The 13,745-nt window shown below is 41.0% G+C and overlaps 1 protein-coding gene across 2 annotated transcripts in view; it reads left to right on the forward strand.

Moving 5' to 3' along the window:
- GLI3 (GLI family zinc finger 3) overlaps positions 1–13,745 on the forward strand; it is a 215,560-nt gene that overhangs the window by 117,129 nt on the left and 84,686 nt on the right. For both annotated transcript variants that reach the window (XM_037386917.1, XM_037386918.1), the window contains exon 4: positions 1,050–1,155. In XM_037386917.1, coding sequence (XP_037242814.1) covers positions 1,050–1,155 — 106 coding nt within the window. The remainder of the gene's footprint in view (positions 1–1,049; positions 1,156–13,745) is intronic.

Raw genomic sequence — 13,745 nt, forward strand, 5'->3', positions numbered from 1 at the left:
TGTTTGAATTTTTGAACATTTGGGAGGTAGCAGCGAGCAGCGCGGTCAGCAGTAGCCTCCTCTAGGCACACAGCTCGCCCGGGTGTGCTGGTGTGTGGAGCCACGGTCCATGTGCATTGTTTCCTCCAAGGCTGGGAGGCAATCCTGCTGGAAAAGTGGTGGGGAGCTGCGGGGCGGGCTTTTGCTGGGTCCCACAGGGCAAGAGCCCGGTGGGGGCGGCGAGGGCACATTCCCCCTTTTGTCAGCCAGGTTGCTGAGGCTCTCTGGAAACAGTGGGGAACAGGAGTTCTGGCAGCTGCAAAACCCCATCCTGCGAAAATCTTGGAGGAGACGAGCAGGGGAGCTTACTGCAGCTGCGGGTCCCCGGGTCTCCAGCCATGGGGACAAAGAAAGCCCCCTTCCTTTTTAAGAGCAGCGTATGAAATTAAGTCTCCCTGTCCTCAAGCACATTCCTCCAGATGTGACCATCAGCCATCGGTGTGATGCATTTAAGCATCTCCGGTATAGCCTTTCCCAACTCATTTCCCTTTTAACTCCATTGTCTGATTTACTCCAGATAGTCATTTCTCAGCATACCACTTCAGTTCTGTTTTCTGTTGTAGGATTGTGTGTACATCTCTGAGGGTATACTTTTTTTTTATTGTATTGTGTTCTCTGCTTAGGCTTTTGGTCCTGGAATGATTATTTTTTTTCTTTTTAAAATAAAAAATAAATAAATCAGGAGTGCTTATGAAAGGCTTGATGGTCCTTTTGATCTGACGCTTCACATATGGGCACATAATTATTTATTAACAACTTCTTTACGTCCCTTCCCATTTAAGCTATAAAAAGAGAATATTAAAATTACTGAATACATATTCATGCAAACACTGTGGGCCAAAATCTCCTCTCGGACAGACCTGACTAAGCGCAGTGGGGAAGGAGAATGCGACCCGTAAGTCGTAGCACTGTTGACACAATGCTTTTCCATATCTGTTCCGTTTTTATGAATGTTGTTTTTAAAGAGTTGTTGGAGATACTCGATCTGGGAACCTCGTTTGTTTTTTCAGATCCGCCTCACCTCTTTCCAGCATTCCACCCTCCTGTACCAATTGATGCGAGACATCATGAGGGACGCTACCATTATGAACCATCTCCCATTCCTCCTCTGCATGTGTGAGTATTCAGTATTTCCCCTTGTTCCAGCTGCCTGGAAGATTGGGCAAGTATATGAACCTTTGCAGTGCTTAAAGCCATGCACCTGGCGCCCTTTGCCAGTCTTGTTGGAGAGCGAGATGTACCTTTAGAAAGTGTCAAGGTTATCTCTTAGTGAGGTAAAAGCCAGGCTGGTGCCTGAAAAATTCCTGTTACAATAGGTGGCTGGCAAATGTTACCCAAGTGTTTTGCTGACATTTATTCTGTGTGCTGTCGTTCTATAAATATAAAATTAAAAAGTGCTGAACGCTGTGAAATACAGACAGGCAAAGCATGTATTTTGTCTATATTGAGCTTAGGATTCTTCATAGCTAAAATTTCCTCTCATGCCAAAGGTGTTTGTTTTCTTTTCTGGCGACTGCTATGAAGCATAATGAAATTTTTGGTAAATTTTCATAGTCCTTGTTGTGTGCATGCACAGGCAATTGGTTGATTGATGGGAATGTCACCCAAACAAAATGGCAAATGTGATAGAGCACATGGTTTACACAAAGATAAAAGAAATGAATACGAGTGATAACATGCATTAGAAAAGGGCACTAGTGGTGAAATCCTGTAGAAATAAATATTATCTTCTTCTGTATGGGGAGACAGATATCAGCATTGCAGAATAAAAGAGTTATGTTCAGAAAACTGCTATGTACCATTAAAAATGGAGGCGAAAAGCAGGGCTTAGTACTTCGCTAAAAGTCTTGATACATACGTTTAATCATACCTACTAATCACCTCTCGTACTGAGAAAATACAAGAAGAAAAGCACAAGTAATACTTAGAAGAATAATGCTAGTTGTTTAGATGGCAAATTGCTTTGCTATGGCTATTAGTTACAGCTGTGTAATTACATATATGCAGAAGAAAAATGAAGTTTTTTAAACAAGTCCTCCTCTGTGAGAGCAGAATTAATTGATATTAACAATCCTAACTACATGCCCAAGTACACACACAATATTTTACTAACAGGTTTTTTTGGGTCAGTCTTCTATAACTAAATTGTAATTTCAGAGAAAATTTGCCTGAAGGTAAGTAATAAATCTGTGATGCAGTCTTCTTGGGCATTAGAGGAAAAGTGGATATTTATAGAAAGAGAGAGTACAGAAACTTGTGATTTATTCCTCAGAGTTCCTCTTGGTGCATCACTGTTAACACCACAGTCAACCACGTCATAAAATGTACTCAAATATATGCTTATATTTTCTGGTAAAAAACATGTAAGCTGAAGGTGGCAGGCTCAGACAGAGTCATTACGTGGTCATCCTAGATTTTGCAGTGCAGTGAATGTTCTGCTTGGATGTTTTTGGGAGCTGGGGGGATGATCCTACTCCTTCTGAAGCTAGTGGAGAATTTGTCTTTGTCTTCGGTGCGAGGCAGACAGAGTAGGGAGCCCCCAGGAAGTGTTTTAAGCTGCATCAGCAGAAGACCATCATCCAAAACCTGGATACTGCAAGGTTAGCCGTCGTGGAGGTTTCTGGATCTCATGCCATGTGAGACCCTGCCTGGCAGCGCTTGCTGTGCTGAGCCCTCTCCAAAGCCTCAGCCCCATGAACTCAGTCCATGCCATGACGCCAGTGCACCCACAGGCAGGGCTTTTGGGTGGGTAGACCACTGTTCCTGGCTTTGGGCGACAGTGGGAAATTGGGACTAGCAGCCTGCACTGCTAAAATTGCCACGATTTCTGTGAGAGCCCCAAAAGATCAACGTTGAAAATGCCTGCTTTGTCCCTCATTTGGCCTTCAGTGGTCATCCCCTCTGACACCAAAGTCAATGCCCCTTCTGCAGAAGGGTGCTGGTGCTGCATGGACCCGCTCCTTGCCACACTCCGTGGTGTGGCGGTGATTCAGCCGGGCCCTGCAGAGGCTTTTTAGAGAGGGGGAGATCTTCGTGTGATGCGATACAGCTTTAGAGGTGCACCCTGATGTCAACCCAAGCTTTACACTCAAAATTTCCTTGATACCGGCCGTTTATTTTTCCATTAACTTCTGTCAATCCTTCCACTCGTTTGGTTTTTGTCCTCATTGGAATGATGAGCTGTAGTGGACCCTTGGAGCCCTTGTAGTCAATATAATTAATGTAAATACACAATCAAGTTAGAAAAATGGGTTGGACTCCAACAGTTTCTTTGTGGATGTTAAGGTTTGTCATGGTTTTGCAGCTTCAGGGAATACATTTTAGTGGATGTGTAAGGTAGACGCCCATCAGTTTTCTTGCAAGTTTTACAGAGCCTGGTGTGAGTATGACTTAGGAGTGTTAGATTTGGGATTGTTTGGAGCCATCATTTGAACTTCTGTCCTAACACCCATTTTAAAAAAAGAAAAAAGAAGAAGAACGAACTGGGTCTGAGAAGTTATTTCAGAATTCTGAGAGAAAATGGCAAGAACATGAGTCAGGATACAAATGTTTACCTACAGCTTGATCAATGACTTCATTGTATGCGTGGTTTTCTCCTCAGCTTATAATACTCTCAAGTGTGTGTGTGTGTGTAATATAAATATGGGCAAAAAATTGGCATCATTCCTGTTACCCATGCTCCCAGGAATGTGTTCCAGAACCTGTCAAGCCTTAGTGGAATTAGTTTAGGTTTAATACAAGTGCAGAAAAAATGTGGAGGGGGCCTTGTCCACATGATGCCTATGTGTGCACATGATTTTGAACAATGGCCAAGTGAAAAAGAAAAAGTGAGGATCTTTTAAGGTGTTGCAGGGCTCTTACAGACTTGCAGCTCTAAGGAGGTATGTGTGTTTATATGTATAATTCTTACAGTTTAGTTGCTGATGGGCAGAACTGTGGTATCCCAAATTTCAGCCTGGAGCCAAATTTTACATTTTGAGTTATAAACCCCTAAAATAAGGGTTTATGTTTATGACGGAATTGCTGACAGATGCTTATGTATAGTAGGACTAGCAGGCATTGCTGTAATTATGCTATCGTATCCTATCATTAAAGATTTCAATTGAAAGAGGTTTATAAATTGCTCTTCCTCTAGATAAACCACCCTACATTAAGGCATCAACGATATGGTGCAGAATTAAATTAAAATCTCATAAAATGAAATATGTTCTGTATTAGCTGTTTGACACTTAATTTGCCTCTGAATGAGTAGAGGAAATCACAAATTAACCTGCCTTTGTTTTTCCAGCCATGGCTTATTAGGTGTTAGAACAACTGCAATTACAGCCCAATAATAACCCCCAACCCTTATGAATATGTACTGAAATGTGTCACTTTGTGTTACCAAAACCTGTTTGTTAGAACTATGTAGTTATCCTGGAATTTCTACAGTACATCTTTGCTTTATACTTCAGGGAAGGTGTATGAAACTGAAGTTGTTGTTCAGCAGCAATATATGAAAAGTGTAATTGGAGCTGGAGCTTGTGTTCCCCCCCGCCCCCCATCAAGGGATGAACCTTAATTAAAAAAAATATTCCAGTAAACTGTAACTCAGTTTTTCTACTCTTCATTGAACTAGCAAGTTGAATTACTTGTTAAACATCCTATGATTAAAACGTACCAAAAGAAGCATGGCTTTAGTAATGCCACTTCTGCTTTCTGGGGTAGTGGTGGTGGTGGTTTTGTCTAGCTTTTTCTTAATTTTCAAAATTGATTTCTAAAGTAAAGTACTAAAGGAGAAACTGAAGCTAAACTATGTTTTGGTTCTTGATGTTTGCTACGCCATCCAGTAGAGTGTGATGCCTTCTCTGGTTGGTGTGCAGTGATTCAAAATCCTGCTGCTAATGAGGGTATTTATTTAAACATAAACTAATACTTTGAGCATGCTATTTTTTTTTACTCCTTAAGAACCAAATCATAAATTTACTGTTAGCTAACTCTTCAAGTTCCCTGATGTCTTTGTTGATGTTGGCTTTGTTGGAATGAGAGTTGTTAGCAGTGAGCAGAGGAATAATAACGTTGTCTTGACTATTTTTATGATAGTGCAAGTGTGAATAACTTTGTAGTCCCACAACTTTTAAAATCTGAGTTAGCCAGGATGAGAGTTTTGATTTATTAATTATAAAACCCCAAAGCTCCTAAGACAGAGGCAAACTGCTATTAATGGATTTAACTTCAGCGATTTAGGAAGCTACCATTCTTGGTCATTCATTCCCATACCTTTATTGAGTTGTTTTAGTAGGTTGCTCCTGATCTGCTTCCTTTCAAAGTTGGGTTGGACAGCCTTTGAAGATGACTTAACCTGGTATTTCCAGGTGCTGTTGAGGTGGCTGTGAAGGATGCACACTCCTGCAGAGGTGGGACAGGTGGCAGCATCAGGAACAGCTCCAGGGTGGTGGCCTGTGTGCATCTCAGAGCAGTTAGTGCATGTGTTGTAGGAGGCTAGTAGAAAGTTAAAGTTTCAGGGCTGAATGTGCTGCAAGATACACCATGTATGTTCCAAAACATTAATCCATTTAGCCTCCGTCTCTCTTTCTTGTGCCACCCCTTTTTACATTAGCCCTGGGCTGTCAGTAAGGGAGCATGAGCAGGTAGATCTAAGGGAAAGTGCACTGATGTTTACCCATATGCTTATGGCCAGAGGAGGCTGCCCTTGGAAGAAGGAAGCTGCAAGGTAAAGCTGCTGTCTTGTAGCTTCCTAGGATCAATAATGCTCCAAGCTCCTTTTTTTCCGAACTGCTGATTGAGGCTTGCGGCGTCTGAGTTTGGCAGTCTTACGCCCTGAAACGATGGTGTGTGGACCGTTGTGCTTGTGCCTAACATGAATGCCTTGAACAGGTATTTTTAACTGTGTGAATGCACCAGTACTGAAGCAAAGCATGTGTTTTGCTTGCAGACAGCGTCAAGTTGATAAAAAGAGAGTCTGATTCTTAGATATGTTATTTCATATCTAATTTATACAGACATCAGTTACACAAGGGTGAAAAGGAAAGGAAAGTCAGGCCCAGACATTCAGCTTTCATCAGCCTCTGATTCTGGACCATGCAGTACAATGGGGGATGTACAAATGCGAGAAGATTAAAGCATTGGCTCCGCAAAATATCCTTGATTATGAGAGAAACTGCTTGCCATATGTTTGATAGGACTTTCCCAGCCTCATCACTGACATTTTGATTTTTTCCTTTGCGCTTTCATTCCTAAGCTCTCATTTCTTTTAAAAATCTTGGTGTTTAAACTTCTTAAATCTTTTACCTGCTGCTTTACCTCAGTGTACCTCCAAGCTGGAGACTTGGCAAGGAGTCATTCATTGATCCTTTCACAGTGGGAAGGACAGCCCCACCCAGTGTGAAAAACATCACTCCTTGAATTGGCTTTAATTACTTTACGACTTGGACCGGGAGCCAGGAGCCTTCGAAGAAGAAAGACTGGGAAGCTCTTGGGACATGAAAAGATGACTGTAGTTAGGGCTTTCCAATATCAGCCATGAAAGTATTTTCTGTAAGCAGGGAGAAATCTTGTATTAAATGGGAAGCACCCCAAGAAACTTGTCCCTGGAAGTGAAGTGCAGCGTTGAGAATAGGCAGCTGCTAATAGTCTGGAGGATTTTTATAGCAGGTCTCTGAGAAGGAAGCAGCGTGGTCTGGTGACTTGTTAAGGTCATTCTGAGTTTGTTATATGCCATGTGTGTGTGTTATAGGCTCTGCGAGCAATGTGTATGCCTGTTAGTGACAGAGTAGTGTGGTGATGGTAATTCACAGAAGTAAAATAGCTGGGCCAGATGCCCACACATAAACTTCAGCAGATAATTTTCGTTCAGTGCCAGGCCTTTTGCAAAGCAGGTAAGAGGAAACCTGAGTCAGGACCAGGACTGCAATCTCTCAATCAGTATATGGTGTTGCGTCATTTAAAACAGTGAATCAGTGTTTTGTTTAGCTGTTGGTACTTGTTTAGTAATATTTACCTTAAGACTGGCAGACCATAAATTCTCCTTTGCAAGCAGGCTTACAGAGTAGCTTCAGAAACAGACTTTTTAAGAACTTATCTGAAACTGGGAGAAGTTTGGAAAGCAAATTATTGGTGGCATATATTGAATTGCAGGGAAAAAAAGGATATGTGATTCAAATTTTTGATTTTGAGACACTTCAAAAGGAAAAAAAGTAGCTAAAAATGTGGATAAAAATACATAAATATTTTTAAATGTAGCCATTTTACATAAATTCAGTTACATTGATTTGTTTAGGTAAGCTGTAGTCTGAAGTTTCTGTACACTCAATTCAACTCTTCTTTGTTTCTCTGTTCCTACTAGGAAAAAGCAGTATTAAGAAAAGAATATCTGCTGGCAAATAAATTCTAGATCAAATAAGGATTCACTGCTAAAAATCATCCTTGTTTTTAGCAAGCACATTTACATGAAAGTCAACAGAATTGCCTCTAAGCACACCAGATTACATTTGGTTCACATCATTCATCTGTTTCTGTGGCGGATAATACTTTGTGACATAATCATTTTCTCTGGGGTAGCTAATTGTAATGCCAAGGAACTACGGATTTATAAAGGAGAAACAATAGCAGCAGATAAATATTGCGTTAACAGAGGCTCTTTGTTCTTTTCTACAGCCAGCTTGATTTTGGGATGGCTGGGGAAGTTACAGCAATTGAAATAAGAGGAAAATTTTGTTGAGATTTTTAATGTAGAAGGGAAAACTTGTAAAATGCAATGGTTTGTTTTGTTAAAAATCCTTTGGTAGAAACTTCCCCCAAATCTTCCATCCTTCCCCCCCCCCCCCCCCCCCCACTGTGTCAAGAAAAGCCCTTGCGAGGCAGCAGCCCCCAGCCTTAATGAGAAAGGCGTGCTTCTACCATCCGTTTGGCTGCTGGCTGGCCACCTCTCATGATACGGGCACTCAGTAGTAGCAAGAACTCACAGGGCAACTTCCCGGGGTGATACAGAGGGAAGAAAAAGAGGAGAAAGCCCTTGGTGGTCCTTGGGAACACTCCTCTGCTGGTCTAAAGGGAATCAGTTGCCTGAGCCCCACCTGAGAGGCAGTGGCACAGATTCGTCTGGTGGGGCCCAATCCAGTGGAAGGGGTTCTTGGAAGAGATTTGTATGAATTATGTTGTTGCAGAGAAACAGTTCCTAGGTTTATCAGTGGTAAGGTATCTGTTGGCACTCAACACCGCTGCCACTTAGCTGATTTACCCTATCTGGGCAGTTAACAGCACTTAGATGAATTCTTGGCTGCCAGTGAGAAGTGATTCCCTAAGGCAGGTGTTCAAACCAGCATGAGTTAAGAGGTGATGGAAGCAAAATGAATGGCCAGCAAAGTCGTGCCTCGAGACACCTTGTTGTATGTAACGTTTTTCTGTAGACCAAGGAATAACTAGACATGATTTCAAGCTTTTGGGGCACTCCCTGTGTATGGATGTGTCTATGAGTGTGCATGTTTGTGTGCGTGTGTGCATGCATCCTCTTTAGATAACAGGGTGAATATCTTTGTATGCATTTATCGTGAACTGAGTAATTGTAGATCTTTACAGTTACAACTAATGTAAGGAGCTACACAGACTCTGAGAAAGATGGAAAATGAGAGGGAAAACGTGAACAAAACAAGTAGGAAAAATATTCATGGGCAAAATCATTGCAAATGTGGATCATTACCTTAATTTTTAACCAAAAATACATAGAACAATTGCAATGCTAGAGTTTTGCTGCTTGAAATTTCTAATATCTCATTCTGTTATCAGCTGCAAAGAATGCAAGCTCTAAATATAGTGCACATTCAAAGGCTCTGAGCCTGTGGTTTCTTGGACAAAATTCCTGTGTTCTTTGTGCTGTAGTCAGCAGTATTAGTCGAGTGAGCAGATATTGACTGTGGTATTCACGTGCAGTGAACCAGAAGCAAGCCAACTCTATAGAGGCTGCTGTCAAACTTGTTGCAGTGGCCTGTGAGGTACTGGACTGTGACAGACTCCTTTTTTTTTTCAGTACAATTCTTCCACTCATGTTAAATCTTGCTTCAAAGACAACTGAAATGTTACAGGCTTAGCGTTCTTTCTTTTCTTTCTTTTCTTTCTTTTCTTTCTTTCTTTCTTTCTTTCTTTCTTTCTTTCTTTCTTTCTTTCTTTCTTTCTTTCTTTCTTTCTTTCTTTTTTTCTTTCTTTCTTTCTTTTTCTTTCTTTTTCTTTCTTTCTTTCTTTCTCTTTCTCTCTTTCTCTCTTTCTCTCTCTCTCTTTTTCTCTTTCTTTCTCTCTTTCTCTCTTTCTTTCTCTCTTTCTCTCTCTCTTTCTCTCTTTTTCTTTCTTTCTCTTTCTCTCTTTTTCTTTCTCTCTTTCTTTCTCTCTTGCTCTCTTTCTCTTTCTCACTTTCTCTCTTTTTCTTTCTTTCTTTCTTTCTTTCTTTCTTTCTCTCTCTCTTTTTCTCTTTTTCTCTTTTTCTTTCTTTCTTTCTCTCTTTCTTTCTTTCTCTCTTGCTCTCTCTTTTTTCTCTCTCTTTCTTTCTCTCTTTTTTTCTCTCTCTTTAAAGAGTACTGGTGAGATCTCTGTGTTGTGAATTGGAAGTTCCTAAAGTGAGAGTAAGTATAAACTAGAAAAAATATGAGCAATGAGTACAGCTGCAGTGTAGGTGCACAAAGCACCTTCATCATACTCTGCTCAGTCTTTCCCTCTTTCCCTCACTTAGACTCTTTCCTCCGCCAACAAAGACATCATGTCCTATGGTCTTGGAGTGTGGATTGAATTTGGTTCAGACTTTTTTCCCCTGAGGAGGATGAAACAGAAGTTAAATAATACCTTGTTTCCTTTTTTTGTCACCCCTCCCTCAACACACTGTATTTTATATGCATACATTGATATTTGTTTGCATATTTGTAAGAAAAAGCAGGCTTTTGAGCTGGCGTCAGCTGTGCTTCTGAGATGTAGGAGGCTAACTAGCTGTCCCTTGCATATTCTCTATTATATGAGGCTAGAAAAAAAAAGACAGGACCCTAATTCCACCTAAAGGAATGTGCTCAATGGGTGTTTTATCTGTGTGCCTTGGGGTAGCCTGGGCCAACGGTTGTGACTGATGTTATCAATTAATAGAGGAAACAATTTAAAGAAAAATGTTACACTGTTTGATTTTTGCTCTCAGGATGCTTTACATGACCAAGGAACAACTTGGGGCCTTATTTCAGAAGAAGCTTTTCATTGAAGCGGCGCCCTATGAAGTTGTCATTAAAGACCAGGCAAGAATATATTGCTTAGTACCTTCCGGCACAGAATGTGTATGTCTGATCCTACAACAGATTATGACTGCATTTACAGTCAACTTTATAGGGGTGTTGGTAATTTTCTGGAGACCCCCACAGAGGTTAGACACAGAGGCAAAACATCCTGAAGCCCATGAGCCAGGAATACAAAGCTTCTGAAAGCATGAACTGACCTATCATCTTCTTAAAAGCATTATTTACGAGGCGCTGTGACCATTGGTGTTAAGGATCAACAGAAAATTAGGGAGTATTTCGCATGAGGAAGAATTTCTAAACATATCAGATTTAAGTGGCTATCTCTTTAACGATACACATCTTTCAGTCCTGTATCTCCAGCTGAAATTCAGCCTAGATTTATCGTGCCTTTTCCACTGGCCTGTGGAAGAAAAGATTGATAGTCTAGTCCAGTTTATAGAGGCCACCAACGCAAATAGCCCCATTTAACAACATTGTAGACAGATTTGGCAGGGAGAGCAGGGGCTGAATGACCAGGGGCAATCAAGTGTTCTTTGCTTCACCCTGGAAGATCACTATCAGCGTACATCATCAAGACAGTACCAAGAAAGCTTGCGTAGCTGCCTCTGTCTTGGTTTGCCATACTTGTTCCTTGGACATCAGGCTTCCATCCTGACACTTTTTCTAGGAACTGTGTTTCTATTCCCGTGATTAAATTGAATTGCAGAGGTGCTTAGAGAGCAAATGCGTAGGTCGTCCTGCTGGTGCAGGTGTGTCCCAGGTTTGTTCCCCTTGGGGTTTTCATCTTTATGCTTAGCTACTTACTCTGTTTAGAGCTAATAATGCTTCCAGCATATAGATAGTCCATTTACCTCAAATACTTCAAAACTGAATTTACTGCTTTACTAAAAAATGTGCAGCCAGAACATGCATTTGCTTTACACTTGGTGCTTGTTTTTCACATATTTCCCCCCACTACAGTCACATTAGAAGTGGTGTCCCCACCCATTTCAAGTTCTTGAAGTTGTGCGAAGTTACAGCTTTGCCCAAGGACTGCTTTTTTATCTCCAGTTTTGCACACAACTAGAGCAAGAACAGCAAAGTCAATCCTTTATCTCGTTTCTTCTGATGGCTTTGGTGTTCCAGCCATTCACCATTTGTGAGAACCAACTGGTTGTGTGGGTTGCGTAGCACCAAAATGGCCTTCAGTGCCTGCAGGATCAAGTAAAGACACTGGCCTGGCTGAGATAAAACTTCTTAGCGCTCTGCATGAGAACTGAGTGTTTTCCCACTCTGATTTGGTTGCACTCCAGCCAGTTCCCACACTTGGACTTTTGATACTGGCAGAGAAAACACAAGTGACCATTAGCAGAATACTTTCTTGCCCCCTCTTAGCGGCATTCACCTTTGGTAGAAGTTGTGCTTCATATACCTGTGAATCTTACTGCCCTCATGGATGTTGGTGCTGATCCGTGGCTCGCCTGCTATTAGTGGTGGTGCTTGGAGGATGGGAGAAGCTTGGAAGCCATTGTTTTCGTAAGTTCACTCCTGGACTCGCAGTCCTGGTTATAGCATAGATGTGTAGCATATGCCTGCTGCTGTCACTGAGGTGCACTCTCAAAATGGCTTTTCTTCCCCGAATCATGGGTTTGTCTTGGGTAGGGGGGAGGCATTTCAGAAAATAATCTGTGTATTTTATATAGAAATGCATATATACATTTATATATATGTATATACATATATATGTGTGTATATATATGTGTATACCCATACGCAGAAATTTCTGTACACCTTCTGTACACCTGTATGATTTTTTATTTTTTATTTTCCTGCTGCTAGTAGTAGTATTAGGTGAGAAATTTTAGCTGGTACTCTCTCTGTTCAGTAATAGTTGCCAATCTTTGTGAATACAATTTTGGACTGTCTGCTAATGTTTGAACAGAGATGTGAAGCAAATCCACCATACCTCAACAGAAATGATTAATGCTGAACCTTCACATCACTGTTTGTGTCAGGATTGTAGTCCTTTAAAGTTAGAGTTTTATCAAATGTTCCCTTCACAACCAAATTTAGGTAGCAAGCACAACAGAAAAGACATTCAGTCACTGAATTTGTCTTTGTTATTGACAGCTTGGTTTTGTTTTAAACAGTTAAGATCTTAATTTAGCATATAAATTCAGAATTGAAGAAAAGCTTTATCTCTTCCCCAAAATGTCAGGTTTTGTAATATTGTGGATGTAACTTGCAGTAGGCACTGGAAATGAAAACTGAGGGGTTTGCTTTGCTTTGGTTTTGAATTTGAGAAAGAGTGTTTCTGGCATTACAGAATGCTGAGGAGTGTTCATTTGAGGTGATGTGAGAGGGTTTTGGGGTGCTTTACCAGGAGAAGGAATGCCTGGCTTAGCGGGAGGAAGACATTAAGGGAAGAAGAGAATCTGAAATTTGCTGAAACAATAGTGAGGATGATATTCTTGAGTGTGAGGTAGGGAGGGCTTAGAAAAATCATCAGTGAATGAATGAAATGAGGAGAAAGGTATTTAAGTACTGAAAGTACTAAAAGCTTAATTCTCTGAAAATTTAAAACCATTAAATTATGGAAGTAAACCCCCATTAATTGAAAATACTGGGTTTTGAAATAACAGAGTATTTATGAAATTCATGTATCAGTTGATGTCAAAGTTTGATTTTACCATCACAGGTCATACCCATCACAAGAAAAACTTCCTGTGAATACCTCAGGAGTTCTGTCGAGATTTAGGACCAGCAAGCTCTTCTTTCTGGTCAGGTAATCTCCCTGGTGGATGCAGGAATCTGGTCTTCACTCTGGGGGAGTGGATCCCAATTAGCAATGCTGTTTTTCCACAGAGAATATTGTTGCACATAGCCAGGAGCACTCTTTGCATGCAGGCTGCGTCCTCTTCTGATATGTAAATGGTAGAGAAATTGGGAGTAATTGTAGAAACCATTGCAACTCTCTTAGTTTTTTGCCATTTGGATGTTTTTCTTCTTCTCCCAGTCATGCCTACATGTATGTATGCACACTTTCTCTGTTGTGCATAATGACTTAAAGGTTATTTTTTAAAGGCCTTCAGGCTTTTCTGAGTGTTTTTGAAACAGTGCACCATTCACGGGTGTATTGCCTGTATAGAGGTAGTCTTTGATGAGGTTTTTGTCATATGCACCCACTGAAGTTACAGTGTACTCAAGCATTAGAAAAGCCACTATTTGAGCGTCTTTGTTTTCTTTGTTGAGCTGTTTATTTTGCTTTCTTCCCACACAGTTCCCCGGCCTCGCTCTGACAACTGCTTTTCTGCATGAATTACATTCCTCGGGGCCGCAAGTCTCCTAATTCTTCCAGTCGATTTGATTCCTGCCTGTGTGATTAGTCCTCCGCTCCAACACACAGTTGGTCTTTGCCAAGCAAACTGCTTGCTAAGTGCCTTTAACATGAAGACCTAACTACAT

The sequence above is a fragment of the Falco rusticolus genome, chromosome 4 (genome assembly GCF_015220075.1).
Source record: "Falco rusticolus isolate bFalRus1 chromosome 4, bFalRus1.pri, whole genome shotgun sequence".
Taxonomy (NCBI): domain Eukaryota; kingdom Metazoa; phylum Chordata; class Aves; order Falconiformes; family Falconidae; genus Falco; species Falco rusticolus.